The sequence below is a fragment of the Mytilus galloprovincialis genome, chromosome 4, assembly GCF_965363235.1.
Source record: "Mytilus galloprovincialis chromosome 4, xbMytGall1.hap1.1, whole genome shotgun sequence".
NCBI lineage: Eukaryota > Metazoa > Mollusca > Bivalvia > Mytilida > Mytilidae > Mytilus > Mytilus galloprovincialis.
Window position 1 is genome coordinate 38,992,429 of NC_134841.1, and position 18,137 is coordinate 39,010,565.

At 30.7% G+C, this 18,137-nt stretch overlaps 1 protein-coding gene across 1 annotated transcript; it reads right to left on the reverse strand.

Annotated features, from left to right (window-relative positions):
- Window positions 1-1,330: 1,330 nt before the first annotated feature.
- On the reverse strand, window positions 1,331-16,501 carry LOC143072099 (uncharacterized). The gene is made up of 9 exons (XM_076246892.1): window positions 16,286-16,501; window positions 15,313-15,522; window positions 14,560-14,727; window positions 13,342-13,416; window positions 12,324-12,533; window positions 10,619-10,786; window positions 10,296-10,349; window positions 6,781-6,925; window positions 1,331-5,826 (listed from the first exon to the last, which is right to left on the reverse strand). The coding sequence occupies exons 1-9, from the start codon at window positions 16,341-16,343 to the stop codon at window positions 5,607-5,609; spliced, it is 1,308 nt and encodes a 435-aa protein (XP_076103007.1). The 5' UTR covers window positions 16,344-16,501; the 3' UTR covers window positions 1,331-5,606.
- Window positions 16,502-18,137: the final 1,636 nt, after the last annotated feature.

The following is an 18,137-nucleotide window of genomic DNA, read 5'->3' on the forward strand; positions in this document are numbered from 1 at the left end:
TATGAAAATTCGTAAAGGGGTCCGTGGATTACCGTGATTCTCGTCTGAGATTACCCCTTCAAAAATTGAATCCATGAATCAGTCCATTACATTACAAGATTTAAAATAATCAAATATTAAATTTCTTAAGATGTTTTTTCTTTCTTGATCTGGAATATCAACTTCTGCCAAAGTTTCAATACAATATCTGAAGGTTTTCAAAATTTGTTTAGTAAAAACAATATTAACCACAGACCGTCTGTTAATTGTTAAAAGTTGCTTCAGACATTAATTACAAAAAAAGCTTCTGTAAAAGTTTTATAAAATTCGATGAAGGTTTGACAAAGTAATTGAAGTGTAACACACTTTAACCACAGACTGTATCTACTCTTTGACTGCAAAAAACACCAAAAAAAAAATCCCTTTATCAGTAAAATACGGTAAAATTCAAAATATAAATTCATCATTATGCTTTGGATACTCTATTAAGAATAAAAAGCTTCTGTCCAACTTTCGTAAAACTTCATGACTGTTTGACAAAATTATTGATATTAAAATAACCACATATTGAACCTAAATGATGACGCCGCTGAAAAAATCTTTGTTCGCTATTTCTTTTTTTCGCGTCATAAATGTTGCAGGCTCGGCTAAAATTCAAAGCACATATCTAATCTCAGCTGATTATGAATTTCTTTGAACTAATGGAAAGTAAGAAGAATCACCAGGAGATTCAGACCGAATGAAAATAAACAAATATATAATACGGTACTATGTGATCGGAAGTAGATTTCGTCACGTTTATAAGCAATGTCAAGCTATTGAAGATTGATCTACAACACTGATGTGCTTTAAACCAGATTTTTTTAATGGAGATAATTTTTTTTTTATCAAAATTCAAGTGTACGCCCGGGCGTTTTGACGTAAACGTAGCTACGCGCCTGAGTACACTTATGAAACAAAATTTGTTATTAAATTATCCACAAATAATAGATACGTGATAGGTTCAATTAAATACTAGAGGAAAACAACAAACTTCACTGTTTATAAAGCTCATTTTAAGTTCGATCGATTACTAGATATATTATGAGATATTAAAAAGAGCAATACGATACTAGTAAACGGATTCGTCTGTCATAAAGTCAACATTTGGGCGAAATCAAAATATACTCACGATAAGCCGGAGTCGAAATGACACATCTCAGTGTCCAAAACCAACTACAACCATTCTGTTATATAATGACATGGATTGATCAAATCTTTTGGAGAATTAAAAAAGTTAAAAAGGAGAACACCTTGAGTGTGATATGCATTATGTAATTGAATATAATCTAAAACAAAAGGGAAAACATCATTATATGAACGATTTTATTTATAAAAATATAATCAATATCAGTAGGAAAATAACAATAAATAATAACAAAAACAAAAAAAAACATCTTTAACCATATAAAATCTGGACGGTGTGTATGTAGGCCGAGATAAAATACTCCTGTACTGAACATACAAAAAGCACATAGCAGAATATTTTAATCTTTTTCAAAAAATCTACAGCCGGTTCGGAGATATAGTCAAATCAAAGCTACAAGGTTTGTGCTTTAAAGATACGAGATGTTACTCACATAAGGCAACTAATATACCAAACGATTATTTTACACTGCAGAAATTTTGGCTGCAGTATAAAAAGTCATTTCCTTTTGTATTCGGTACTAAATTGTCCAAGAACACGGTTAACACTTTCACAGTTTCGAACCAAATTGGTAACATAATATATTGATATATATATATATCACATATATCTGAATTAAAACACAAAATTAAATAAACACAACTTAGATCCAAGCAATAAGTAGAACGAAAAACTATATGCTATGTGCACTGTTTAGTTCAAATGGTATATAAGCAAGATCGTAGATATTGTGGTACTTTGATAATCGTTTGTTTCTTAAGTATGTGTCAGGTGGGATTTGCGCAATTTGTTGAGAAATTATATACACCATGATGGCCAGTTGTCATTGCTTGATGACGCATCAGTACCGTTACTAGGCGATTCATTAGATTGAAGTTAGACTGAAAGTTTATCATCCTCGCTATTTATCTATCCTTAAGCATTGTTTAGACTTTCATACTTAGTTTTGATTTAAACTTGGGGATCTGTCACGCTAGGGAATACATATTCCCTATATGTATTCAATAGAACGTTACATCGTCAGTTCAACAATCAATATGCATTGCTATCAAGCATGTGTGGTTTGTTCCGATAACTTCGTAATACGTAATACACTGAGTCAAACATACAAATTTCATTCAATACAATGAGTGTGGCGTACTAAATAGACATTAAAATCGTCCGAATGACTTTGACGAAGTACGTTATAATGCCCTTGCTCACCAAACTTATTTCAATTATATTTGACTGCATGTAATATATCAAAATGAAATGACTTTACAAGTTGAAGGATACTGTAAAAAAATATTAACATAACAATTGCCCAAAAAAACCCAAATCGTTTCTTTATGACATCCTGATCCTGATCCTGTGGCACTATGATATTTTCATATTCAGTGACAATTTACGGTGCAATACTGCGTAACACTACACTCAATATCTGCGCTAGATATTGATTCAATGAACTTTAGAACAGTTTCAAAACCGTTAGCACAACATCTAACTCGTTAGTTAGTACTTTAAAGGTATGGTCCTATTAGTCGATTTAGGACAAAGCAAGGTATATAAACACCTCATTTAAATGGATTGTATTTTAATAAGCATTAGAGATTTATTAATGTACATTAAAAACTCGTAAATCAATGAAAGGATTGGTCGCTTTAATTTTATTGAAATTTGACATGGTCTTCGCCACAATCCGAATGTGCCAGTCCAAAGCCATGAGCCTGTCATTCAGTGGTTGTTGTTGTTTCCTATTTGTCACATACTTTTTCATCAAATTTATAATAAAGTCAGTTTTTTTTTTATCAATTGAAATGTTTCATATTTTTTATGTCAGGCCATTTCATAGTCGCTTATACGTTATGATGTTTTGTCATTGTTGAAAGTCGTACGTATCATATATTTGCTTACATCCACTTCACACTTTACAATAAGAGTGAACGCATTAGGAAGATGTACACCAAGAGTCAGTAAATCACCATGATCGACAATTCCAACAGATTTGTCGGTAATGTGTTACAAACAATAAACAGGTATCTATACAAAATGGTTTAGCTCTACATCGTCCGTGTCTATAATCATTAGATTCCTCTAAGCCATGGTCATAAACATAGAATATGCTGTTTTCTGCTTTTTGGTATCTTTGTCATGTTTCGTATTTCCATTCTCAATTTAATAATATTGTTTATTACTCCAATTTCTCTAGAATGTTAGTTACTTTTACCAATAATTTATAGATGGTATGTATAATTATGGGTGTCCCTTTTATGCTACTCTCAACTTTATATACGTATGCATACAAAAGAACAAAATGTCGTATTCTAAAAGCAGATAGGTAAAATTAGTAATGGGTCTTAAACACAGCGTGAAAATACCGCAACTGAACGCGTGCTTTAGCTGACCTATAATAAAAAATGTGTACTAATTCAGTGAACATAGAGGCCATACTAAACTTTAAAACATATAAATGAACTAAAATTAAAAATCATACAAGACTGAAAAAGGCCAACGGCAAACAATGCAGCGGGGTTATACATGTTTTGTGAGATGTCAATCTACATCCCTTTACATCTAGCCAATGTAGAAAAACAATCACACATCAATGCATACAGTTAATGGCAAACGATACAGTTTTGATCCCGTATTTACAGTTTGATGAAAATTTCCATATAGGCTATGTTTTGCCTGATTAAATCAAATATGTAATAAAAAATATACCTTCGTATGCTACTTTTCGAGATAAATGAGGTCGAAATGTTGTATATTTGCTGAAAAATCGGATTTGTAGCCGTCTAACTTTTTTGTTTTAAAAGAAACACAAATTGTTTCTTGTTAAATAATTTGTAATTTCTGTATTTTATAAGTATCCTAAAAATTTATGCATTTTTTATTCAGAAATAACTCATATTTATCAAATGGTCATGAATTGAGAAAAAAAACCTAATTTTTTGCTGTATACTAAATTTAAAAAAATGCACTATTTACAATTTATAAAATTTGGTCCACATAATCTCCCTGCAAAATGAAACAAAATGTCGTTTTAAAAAATAGGGGTCCATGCACTCGTTTTCAAATTAAATCAGTTTGAATGATGAAAATCAGTCAAAAAATGCATCTTTTCCCGATATGTCACAATTTGACGTCGCGAAAATAACATTTTACGTTAGCAACGTCATTACCTCCCCTGTAACTGTATGGTATGCCCTTAACAGACATACAATTAGTTTTAAAAGAAACTGTTTATATAACGATGACTTATTTATATGCACCAATAACACGCATTACAATATATTTAACAAAATACTGTTTCCTTTAGTTAAAACAAAATATAAGTACAAACATTTACATGAAATACAATATAGCGCAGTATAAAGGCGGATAATGATATATTTAATGAATACAAAATGTAAGACACAATTATCAAATATATACAATTAAGCTTTTTCTGCTGACTCTATAGATAACCCTTATTATTTACTTCTTAATATATCGTGACTAATAGCAACTGGATGAGTTTGAAAGCTGATCGATATTTCCTATAATACTTTTTTAAAATACTTTTTAAAAACTTTACTGAAATGTTTTTCAATTTAGTATCAAGGTTATCATCTTCAATTTAGTCTTTTTTAAAGTCATCATGTAAATAGGCCCTGTGTGTTCCGGATTCCGGTTTTATTATACAGACTAAACAATTATTACCTATCAAAACAGGTTTGCTTTAATACTTTAACATGTTTATAGTTTGATCGATATGCAAACAAAACATAATTGGTTATACAATATTTTTGTCAGGTTAATTAATTAGCAAGGTGTAAATTCGTGAACTAGCAGTAGTGATGTTAGACTTCAAACACTTTTAAGCTCATATCAAATCAAACTAATTGTAACGCCAAATACCGGTATATACTAGATAAAACTAAAGGTGTAACTTTGATAAATTTATTTAACGCCGAGTAAGAAATTAACATTGTGTCATCGGAATGCTTGGTTCCTTTACCAAATGCAGAATCAACAACCATTGACGCATTAAATGATGATGTTATTATGAGGTCATAATTAAGCACTATTATGAAGAAAATTATAATTTTGACTACTATTTGTTTGAATAAAAAGGTTTTTGCTTTAAACATTGGACTCATGCCTGAACAATCATATTTTTTTTTTATAAAAGGGGATGTATGTAACCTTCATATAATATCTCTGATAACACTTTTATGTTGAAAAGGTCGAAAGTTGCGGCTAATGTTATCTTGAAGATAATCAACCGAACAAATGCATAACAACAGGCTATTTGACAATAACATTATAAAATGTCACACTTTTAAAGCCGTCAATAAAAAAAAAGAAAAAAAGAAATGTACACAACACAAGTGTTTAGTTTATCTACATTTGCAAATGTAAGATCTTCAATATAAGTTTTGATATATGTCACTTGAAAGTTTGATTTTTAGGTCAAATTTCATGTATTCTTATCTTTCACAGTAAATATATCTGATGGTGTAAGTTTCCTTTCTGGATTAAAATTTCCGAGGCTAGCGACCGATGGTTCTCTGCTACGATATGGAGGTGGACTATCCGTGTAAGTCTTACAATGGAAAGGGCTAGACGATCTTTCACTTGTATATACCGTTGGAATGCTTCCAGTTTTGTTGGTTTTTCCTTTAGATGGTATTGTATTGCTGTAAAACATTACATTATTTTATTGAATGTCCATGTTTTTATGCCAGAAATCAGAAAAATAGTATAACAGCTGATGTGAAAAACGTTTCATCGCTTTTCTGTGAATATTGGATTTTCATATTTTTTCAAAGTTATAAAATTAATGTGTTTTTTTTTGGTTTTTTTTTATAGAAAAAACGAAGGTCGCCTCAATGATAACTAGAAAGCCTGTGTAGTTCACCTGGAATTATATGCATTTTGCAATACTGAAAATATAAAAAAAACAGTCTACCGAAGTTTGAATCTCAAAAATCGATTAAGTGGACGAAACAATTACAAACAAAACCAGAAAGAATCGCATCAACTCCAAAAGGTACAAAATGTACGTGAGTGGAGTCACAAGACATTGAAATCCACACTCTATCAAAATATTACATTCTGAATGTTTTGATTTATTTTGTATTTCAAAATCATAAGCAAAAACTCTGAAAATATAATAATTGATAACAATCGTCATTTAAGAATAAACATTTCTATAGGAAGTTTACAAACTTATTAGAGGATCTTTTTTTCTGATTGCCATTTAAAGTTTCTCAGTGTTTATTTCAGTTTTAAAGATAAAAGATAAAAATAATAATTTAACAGGGTTAAAGTCTTTATTAAGGGCTCTGTTTGCTGTAAGAAGTCATCTGACCGTGTTTGTGCATAAAGACAGAGAAATACTATTCTAGTTGCCTTAAAAGAAGCAATGCCATTCATTTTAACATTTTAGCAGTCACGTTCATCGGACACCTTTATATACTTAATATATCAGTCATAGATGGTGTCAAGGTGGCTTCCATTTGACGGAGTTGTTATAGAGGAAAGTGTTTTGTAAAAGTTAACAACAGACGAAGACGGACGCCAATCAATATGAACAGTTCACTCTAACCTTGAGGTCAGGTGAGCGAAAAAATAGACAGAACACAACTAACCTATTTGTGTCACTCCTACTTTTACGACAATATACTATCAATAATACTGCCAAAACTACAATGACTGCAGATAGTATGGCAACGAGAGCTATTATTACATAATCTGTAGATTTCTTTTTCTTTTCATGTTCCGGATTATCTGTAACTACAATAAATAGTAATAATGAATCAGTAGCATAAACATTTTTTGTAAATATATTTAAGGCATAATAATTAAATAAAGAAAAAGTAGTATACTGCTATTCAATAGATTAAGCGAAAAGAAACCCGGGTTATAAACAAAAACCGAGGTTAAGCTGAACTTTTCACTACCAAGTAATTATTTTTAAAATCAAACACAAGGTTTTTTTTAACATACCAAGAAATGTTCTAGTTGTATACGACTCTAAAGAAGTGGAAATTTTTTTTTACACCAAACCAATATTATTGTCCACAAACAACTATAGTTGATATCCACGTGACTTTCTATTAAATGTTACAAACCAATTGGTCAATGTCAACTGTACTTTTGATACGTTAATGATAATAGTCTTTTATAGACGAAACGAGCCTCTGACATTTAACTTAGACAATGCCATTAGCCTAGTTAATTTCAAAAAGCATCACTGTACTACAAATTTTGTTTAAAATATGGCAGATGAATGCATAATAGTGTCGACTTGCGAAGCTTTCAAATAAAAATGTCTTATCAGCGCCGGTAAATTTACTTTCAACAGTGCAAACAGTATAAATCATTCGATGTGGTATTTACTGCATATCATTTGTACATTTTTTCTAGTCAGAAAAATAAAGGCTTATTTGAACTTTTTTTCTTGAACTTGATGACTTTAATTTGTGCATGTACAGGTAAGATTACATTTTCTCCGGAATTAATTTAATAAGCATGAATACCATCTATAATTGTTATATCGTAAACTTGGAGGTATATTTTCACTGATTCAGAGAACATTTCATGCATACATGCATGCATGTACAAAAAAAACTAGATTTTTATTTAAACAATGAGAAATCATGTCAATTTTGTTTATCACAATTCTTGTGTCCTGGTATACAAACTGTCATTCAAAACAAGAAAAAACATAACTGAACACTCGTCGTTAGTTGGATTTTCATTTATAGTTTACCCTTTTGTTAGATTATACATTGTTGTGCTAATATTTAGAGCAATCATAATTATATAGATATGTAGAATTAAAAACAACTAACGCAGGGATATGTATCATGCAAAAGTTAAATAGCTGAATGGATGCATACATGTAATTATAACTTAATGACTACTGTCGAATTCTTCATAGCTTAATTTTTCATGTCTTCTTGGACAATCATTAAGCTGTTGAATTTTGTCAATCGAAATATTGTTAAGATTGATGTTTGATGACTCTATTAGACCTTTTCAATATCTCTCGACACCTACAGTTGAGAACGACTACGACAGGTAAATTGTGAGGGGTCGTCTCAAAATTTCAAAAAATGAAAGCATTATTGATTTTATTGCTTTCATTGACAATGATAGAACTTTCCCACAGAGTTCAAATAACATAGATTTTTTTTTTAATTTATTATAAAGAAAATGATGGCCTTAAGTCACATTTCATCTTTTTAGACGTTGAGCTTCTAGCTGTCATGGTGGAATTTGGAAAATGAAAAGAAGCATGTTTAATTGAATTTGATATTTAATTAAACAAGGTTTTATGTCTGTTGATAAAGGCGGCACATGTTTCCACAATGTCTGTTAGTTTTGGCCTTGTGTGCCTCCGTAATGTACTGAATACTTTGTATATTTTTAATTCACCAATTTGGTGTTCCACTTGAATTCTGTATTCACCAATCACGGGATTAAATTTTCTGCTCTTTCTCTCAAATGTTATGGCTTACGATTAATTTGAGGTGTTGTAAATGGTGTAACTAAAGGATGACGATATGGATAAACTTTGTCTCTAAGGGAAATGCAGCGGATTATTTCTCCCTGTTTTGATTCAAAAACCTCCCTTATGTATGATCATAGATGAGATACAAAAAAAACTTAAATACGAAAAATATGAAAAAGGTAGAAAACTTTGTTCCAGAAATTGGATAATAGAGAAAGAAATTCTGACCCCATGAAAACAAAACAAAATATAGCAATGGCAGTGTATAAATGAAATCAACGAAATTTGATCAACTTCTTGTAAGAAACCGAAAGGTCATTTTCAAGAACGGGGGAAGGACACTATGACGAAGGGACAATGTATGTTGTTTTCGGGACATCAGCCGTCGGTCTCAAAACCCCTGCTTAGCACTGTCCATATTGATTTTGCAATGTCAACAAGCCCTATAGTATTAACTAACAACTTGAAATATAAATTCTATACACAGGTACGTAAAAAATGCACTGCTTACAATGTTGTAACATTAAAACGAGAAGTCAATTATATTTTTTTTCAAAATTTATCATGAAAAACATCAACTCTAACAAAATATCTTGAAGCGGAGAATTTCCTTAGACCTTCAAAATCAATATGTGATTATCCCTCTAGAAATTGAATATGTACATCAACTAAGGTAGGTGAAGATCGGTTGAAAAATACCAATTTGGTCATGTTCACAAATGTGATACGGACGTACGGACAGTCCAGTAATTATTTTTCATAAATTTTGGAAAATTTCATGAAAGCTTTTACACCAACAAATTAATCGTTTTTTACATGCGGCAAATAATTGGTAAAGGACTCACATAATCATAAAATTGAAGAGAAAGCGGATTAGGATGCAGAACGGTTGCTGTATTTGTTTTAATCATTCAACATGAAATGTCGTGTAAATACATATAAAATAAGAATATCATATGACAGTGACATATATCTATTTATTTATTTGGTTGATATAATTATATTCTGAAGCTATATAGTCAAGACAGTATATAACCGCCAATCCATTATGTTACGTATTGATAATCATGATGGTTTTTGTCTTTGAGACGACCCATTCATTTTACCTGTATACTGTAGGTGTCATTAGTCGGTGTTGAGAGATGTTGAAAAGGTCTATTACAATAGGGACATACCGATATACAATGGGGAGATATAAAATACTATTATTAAAGTGAAGAACTTCATTTTTGGTTGAAATATTTGCATAAAAAGTCGATAAACCACTTTTGTTTGAAATCAATAGACGAAAAGACTTCTTAAACCCGAGGGAATAATCAATAATTTGTTTGTCAACAATATACAAACAATAGATAAGATTGCATTGATTCGTTACAATCAATGTTGATCATAATACTGCTTTGTGAGACAGACGGAAAATATTCAAAGGGATATTCAAGTCCATAACTAGCTGACAACGCCGTAGCAAAACAAAAAAGACACAAAAAGATACAATTTACAAAAATCTTTACAGAAAAATAAACCTGAAGGTTGAACAACACAAACCCTGCCAAATATCGGAAATGATCTAATTTAATGAAAGGGGAAAACAGATGCTGCTACACATATCACATGTGATTTAAACTCTTTGATCGCATATTAGCTCACCCTTTGGCGGTTTAGTATTCTTTTCTACTATTTCTTCACATATCTCTGAAGTGCCTATAAGTATAAAACAGTTTTTACATATGAAATGTATATAAAGTTCGAAACTAGCACAAAACATGTATTCATAGTTTAAAATTCTAACAGGTTTTACCTTAAATGTTTTGTTTACATATTGTAAAACGATATACTTATTATTTATAGCACTTGAAATGAAAGGTTTTACAGATTCATAAACTAAAACAACTAATATTAATGTTAATGAAATTTTAACAATAGATTATCTAATTGTCTAAACCCAAATGATTCTAAATTAAAAAGCTTACCAAAGCAGTATCCTGATGAGGCTGTTTTGCTCGTCCGTAAATTGTATACAAAAAAGTCTCCAGCGCACAGCTTTATGTCTACATTCCACGAATATAAGCATGTCTGTGTGAAGCTCTGCAAGCATACTGTTTGTCGTACCTGTTGTCCCGGAGTTGTTGGTAACTGTCCTAAAATATATAAATTGTTTCACTTGTATCTTATACTGTAATATAGTACAATTATGTATGTATGCAAATCAATAGATAATAATTATAATAGGTTCAATGAAACAACAATCTCTGTGTGTTCATGCAATAATACGAATCGTTAGATAATCACAAAAATCCGTGAGTATTATCATACACGTGATCGTTAAAAAAAATATACTTAAAATCAGATTGAATAATTTTAGATAATTATATAAACATACAACGAGATGTTTAAACGACTCGATTGTCATTTCTAATAACTTATGTTTACTTATTACTTGTTTGTTTTATATTGAGTTCGCGTTATAATGTGAAACCATGTTTCCTTCAAATAGTTTAATACCGCATAGTCGGCTATAAAAGTTCCCATCATGAGAAAATGTAAAACTATCTAAATGAGAAAACTTAGTAATAAAAAAACAAATTGCGAAATAATATAGCGCAGACAAGCATCTTGATAATGTTAGCGTCAGAGAATTTTTTGTTTTAATCGGAGTGATTCTTTACAAAGTTACATGTATCCCTCCCAAAGATGTATCTCCTTTTTTTCATGAAACACAGCAGGACCAGCTCTTTCAATTTGTGTTTTAGTTTGGAATGGGAAATACTTGGTTTAATGATATTGCAAGATGAAAGGGTCTTAAATTGAATGTACTCTAAAAGATCTTGGATAATAGGAGTATCCATATATGATTCATGCCACCTCTAGAATATGTAGTTTTTTAAAAAAAAAGGTTTAAATGAACATCATCAGATGTAAAATATACAACAACCTGGAACGAAACATTGTCCCTGTTGTTTTAATTATTTGTATGCAGTATCCGAGTTTGACCATAAACCAATATCCCCAATAATATAAGAACAAGTCTGTTATTAATGTGATTAATTGGTGCCCATTTGATTGATACATGTGTTGATAAACTTTATTCTAAAAACGTACTTTGATGTTGTCAAAGAGATAATCTGCAGCTTTAATTACCGCTTGAAAGTTCAAATGAACAACTTGATTGAATACAAAAACGTCTGTGTAATAAATTGTGTGGTATTTCAGTATAAAGAGTACACAAATCATAACTGTCAACTGAATTAACCAGACCATCATAAGCACATAATTTATTCAATATATCCAAAGAGTTTCTGACTCTCCAAAAATTTTAATATGCAATATTACAAAATTCAAAGTAAATTCTTTCTCAGAACTTTTGAAACAAGTTAAAGCAAGATCGTTTCAGCTGATAATGATGCTTTGGTCTAATGAAAGGCTGTAATAATACTTTCTCAGGTTATGTCTTAAATTATTCTGTACCGGGTCACAAATAAAGCAGTTATTATCAAATAGTTCGTTCTATGTATGTTGGCTTTTGTTTTTAGTTGCTGTTCAGTGTTCCTGTTTTTCCTTAGGTTTCCTCTGATAGTTGATAAGTTTCCCTTGGTTTTAGCTTGTAAACCAGATTTGTTTTTTGTCAATTAATTTATGACTTTTGAACACGTGTATACTATTTCTGCATTTATTTACCGTTTAACCAAATTGGATACCATGTTCCACAATGAAAAGGTTTTGGTGGTGAAGTAGGCATTCTCTCACATGTACTTCTCTCTACCCGGTACCACCCGCTAGTTAGGAAATCATCACTGATTGCATAGTCTTGTCCAAAGACCAAAGACCGTGTAGCAGCTCGTCTGTCCGGATACTCTATCATGCTGTATTGGGTGCATGGATCAATACCTTCACAAAGTAATGAAATGAGAATTATGAAACAGATACAGCGTTAATGTTAACACCATTTATTTAAGAACATACGACAATGTCAAGAAAGAAAAAGTGTATTTCTCAATAAAAAATTAAAATGATTGAATTGTTAAAGAAGATAAATACAATAAATATTTCTTGACAAGAATTAATACGTGTACACAAAAACCTGTGATATACTTACTATGCATACTTATTGTCTGCTCTATGGTCGGGTTGTTGTCTCTGTGGCACATTCCCTATTTCCATTCTCAATTTTAGTATTGATTTGTAGTATGTTATTCACTAATCAAATACAAATTTCGTATATCCAGCTGCCAAAGCAAATCATTGAGTGTGTTGTTTAATCAAAACGTTGGTATACAAAAATATAGAGAAGGTTAGGTGGTGTGAAACATATGTTTTTGCTTTCATTTTTGCATGTATTCGTTTTTAACATCGTTTTATTTTATTTTAAACAGCAATCACGAAAAAGAAAAGAAAAACTATGGGTAGATGAATATGGATTTTCAATATAATAAGGTATAATAATATATGTATATTGTAATAACTTATAAAACACATTATATAATACAAAATAAATTTCCAATATGATAGATTATTTATATGTTCAATTTAATTATGTATCAGTTTACGATACATTTTAATCCTTTTGACATTTGATTGATTTATTCGTGATTCATTACTTAAATCTTATTTTATCAAAAGAGTTATACAATAATAAATTGCAAAAAACATCTGTACAATTTAAGAACAAAATATATCATGTAAACTCTTAACATACCATTTGTTGGATTGTCTGTATTTCCCATCATAGATGTACTTGGTGTTTCCGTTGTAGCTGTCACGGCTTCAGTTCCTAAAATGTCATTTGAAGTGATTGACGATATAGAGTTTCAATTATATGGCTATATGGACATTTTGCTAATATGCTAAATAAACAGATATACCGACCCAAATTAAATCGGAGATTGAGATACACTTACAAACTAAAATATTGAGTTAATTCTACACAAACCTGAGTTAAACTTCATAAATCATTCAAAACACTTGCTACCAATAACGTCAAAAAAAAAAGAGCTTAATACCAATACAATTTATTTATGAACAACATGAACAAGTAATATCAAAATCATTCGCAAAAGTTATGATGTGATACTAGTTGGTAATAAGTTTTCTACATGAAGTGATAAACATTGAAACACAACCTTTATTTCGATGATGGTTTTAAGACAAGATTGCAGTAATCTGTTTAATTGCAATCATTGTATCAAATGTTTACTGCCAGATTTTATATGTTGAATTCAGAGTCAAGGATGGAAATTTAACACGAAAATTGGGAATTAAGGAAAGGAAAATCATCGTAAAAAATGACAATAGGAAAAACAAATACCTTCTTTTATCTCTATTGTAAATAAGTATAATTTGTCTGAACATCTTAAATTTATTAATAATCATTTAACAAAATGGCAATACATAACGTATATGAATAGATCAATTGAATTTCGAATGCTGCATTTCAACTTCGGAAAAGTACAAGTTCCTCGCAATATCCTTAAACGTACAATGAACATAGCAGTAATGCATGTACATGTTTCTGCATTACAACAATTCAGAATGTTACTTACACCCTGTAAACTGCATTACAAGTATACAAATCATGCAAATACAGAACTTTATAAAACATCAACTGTTAAAAGGGGGCAAATGATACATAAAAGACTTCCAAACTCATAAGTCAAAAATAAACTGGCATCGTCATGGATAAAAATCAATAAAACAAAAATACTCCATAAAACAAAAAATAATAGAAAAAATAAAGACTGAGCAACACAAACCCCATTCTTTTTTTTAATGTTATGTTAGTTTTTAGGTTATTATTATATGTGACGAAAACAGAAACCGTCATCATGTAGTTTACAACCGAGTAATATAATTAGAGAAGCTTCTACCGAGCTTGAAGAAATTGAAATGCTCTGCGATACACTAGTTATATACTTACCAAAGCAATAACCTGAATTAGCAGATCCGGATGTTACCAGATTATATACCAAGTAGCCGCCTGAGCAGTATTTTATGTCAATGTTCCAAGTAAGGGAGCAGTTCTTTTTAAAGCCTTGAAGGCACACTTGTCCAACTATTTCTTCTCCAATAGTTGTTGGTAATGTTCCTTTGGTTAAAAAAAAATCATAAAAATAAACTTCCTACCTCTATGTTGTATATTATACTTCATGAACTTCCATTTATATTTAAATCATTCAACTAACGCCACATTATAGTAATTGAAAGCTCATGTGACGACGTTTTTGTTATGTCTATATTTTAACAGTTTAAAAAGAGACCGCATACAGAAGAGATATTCAAACATATAGATCGATGATAAACTCATAGTACAATGCATAAAAAAATAATAACACCAAAACAAAACAACACCAAAACAAAACAACACCAAAAACAATGACATACAAAACACAACATAGCAATGTAAAAACTAAGTGACATGAACCCAAAGGACGTTCTCAGTTCCAATCAAATCTTGCTACATATGTATCAACCGTCTTTTCTGACAAATGTCATTTTTTTCGCAAACACTCTGGCCGTTAAAGTTTATTTTGAAAAGTTATTCATAACTACTTGCATCTTTCCATAGACGTGTTGGTAGTCACTTTGTTGTTTGTTACTTTTTCAACTTCAAATTTACAGAGAGAGAGAGAGAGAGAGAGAGATTTTAATGTTAAAACACAAAATACTGTACCTTTTAGCCAGATTGGATACCACGTTCCACAGTGAAATGATCCTGGAGGCTCAGTTGGCATATTTTCTCCAGCTGCACTATCAATACGATACCATCCACTGTCCAAAAAGTCATCACTAAGTGCATTTATACTGCCAAAATCTAGTTTATTTGCTACCGCTCTTCGATCGACATATTTCATTAGGGTATAGTTTGAACACGCATCAAAATCTAAATCAGAAAAACCAAATTATTATCCATTTGATATCAGTATGCTTTCGTTTTCATACTATGTCAGAAAAATATTTAAAGTAGTTGAATGAGGAAATATGTGGTTTTAAGACATACGAAACATATTAAAATGTCACTATGCGCTTGACATTAATAAAGTTTATTACAAAACAATTCACGAAAAACTAATATGAAAGATTATCAACGCTAATTGAACTACAGTTTGTTAAGTTGGGACAGGCACATAAATAATGTAGCGGGGTTAAAAGGATTTTTAGCGCATCACCAACCCTACACCTAAGACAGTGGTGTTACAGCACAACTGTAAAAATCAATTACAATAGATATAATTCAAAACAAGGAGTATGAGGCACAAAAATAACTCACATTACAACAATAAACACAGAGCGCTGGAAAACGAGTACAATTGTACCCACAGTTTAAAACAGTCAGTACAAAACCAATAATAACTATCGAATAAAACCATGTTCTATCAGACAAAGAAAAATTGTAGTCTGTATATTGTTACTTTGTGCATCATATATAGTTTCACCCATCATACCTGCATTGTATCAATAATGACGCACAAAAGACAGGACACTGTACAATTTGAAACTAAAATAAGATTGAATAAGAACAAACAAGAACATATATCATTATGACCAACACATCACAACTAAAAACTCGACAAAAACGAATGCTTTTAAAAGCTCTATCAAATGTAAGTTGGTGAAATATAAAATGTTTCAATAAAAACACTTACTTGTATCAGAGAGACAGATATGTATCATAAATATCACAGTATATATGGCATAAAACATTTTCAAATGAGTGATAATGATCGCCAAAGAAGCAACTTTGTCGTTTAGAGTAAAACAATTGACAGCAATTGCCTAAAATAAATCATAGCATTTGTTTTTTTCCAGTTTCAGAAATCTATCACTTCCTTGTTGGATAATATTAGCAAAACACTTGATATTTAAATTAATTACTGAAATTCTAAACGTCCAGAATGAAAGAACTATTGTCATTATGTTATGAATCAATAGTTGTGGATAGCCATGCGTGTTAAATTTTAATAGGCTAATGTTGTAACGGGATAACAGGAAGTCTTCCTATAATAAGACGATCAACATGTCATAGGCATGTTAACTAGTACATTTATTTTACAAATTGTGACTTGGATAGAGAGTTGACTCATTGGCACTTACACCACATCTTCTTATATCAATGAATTACCAGTATAGGCAGTGAGTGCTAATCTTCAGCTTTTTCACGGGTTTTCTTGATTTTTAAATCTAAATAAAGAAATTTTTAAATCTTGTTTTGCCGATACGCAATTTAGGAAAAACATCCTGTCATTACTCCTTTTATATCATCAGTGGTTTATAAAGTGAATAATACAATATTCATAATTTTACATTAATCTATGATTGTAAACTTTAACATTTTGTTTTTAGATTAACCTATACTACAGATTTTGTTCCGTTCCAGGTACTAGAATTTTACTTATCGAGATTCAAATACTGTGAACTTATTATTATTCCTTGTTTACCAATATTCTTGGATTTCGTAGGTAAAAGTGAGCCACACAATCAAGTGTTAATAACCATATTCTATAAGATGGTATGCAAACTTCACATTCAATAAGCAATTGATTTATATTTGTTTTCATTGATGACATACAGTTAAAAAGCTGAGGATTTGGAGATCATTTACACTTAGACCCGTACGGCTGTATGGGATAAAATATTGAACATTCATAACAATTTTGATTACGAAAATTAAATTAAATTCAGAATACTCATAATTGATTGTGGAGGTTCACTAAACTAACAAGAGCCCTTGTCACTACTCTAATTGGTGATGTTTATTACTTCTCCTTGTTCGAGATTTAAGATGACTATATTAAAATCGATCTTTTCCCCATGGTCAGCTTTCAAAAGACAAAAGTGTAAAACAATTCAAACTAGAGAAGTAATATTATTTATGTACTAAAAAATGATCGAAAAACAAATGTGATATACACCAACAAATGACAACTAATGAATTCAAGATCTTGACTCAATAAAAAAATAAACAAAAAACGATTGCTAGTTCTCTTGTTTCACTCCAATGATATGTCAGCAGTTATCGGTATACCACCTCTGTATTCTAGAACATTAATCCTTTTACTATTTCTGAATATAGAGAAATGAACGGTAGTGGGCTTACTTTTTGCTTTAAATAATGAGAAGCCATTGTTAAAAAGACATAATCGCTGATTGCAATTAACAAAAGTAACGTGGTATACTTAAATAAAGGCAACAGTAGTATATCGATGTTTAAAACTCATAAATCGATAGAAAAAAACAAATCCGGGTCACAAACAAAAACCCAGGGAAACGCATTAAATATAAGAGAATGACGAGACGGTCTTCCGATCATAGGGTTTTGACGCAGGTTTCCAACTTTTTTTTCCACTACATACTTGGTGTTTAATGTAGTTTGACCCGAGTCAACTCGTTTTAGTTCGTTGTTCCTGACCTGCGGGATCGTCGATGAAAGAGCATTTGTTATTATTTGGTATTTAACTAAATATACAGCATATATCAGCATTCAGTAATCGTCTATAA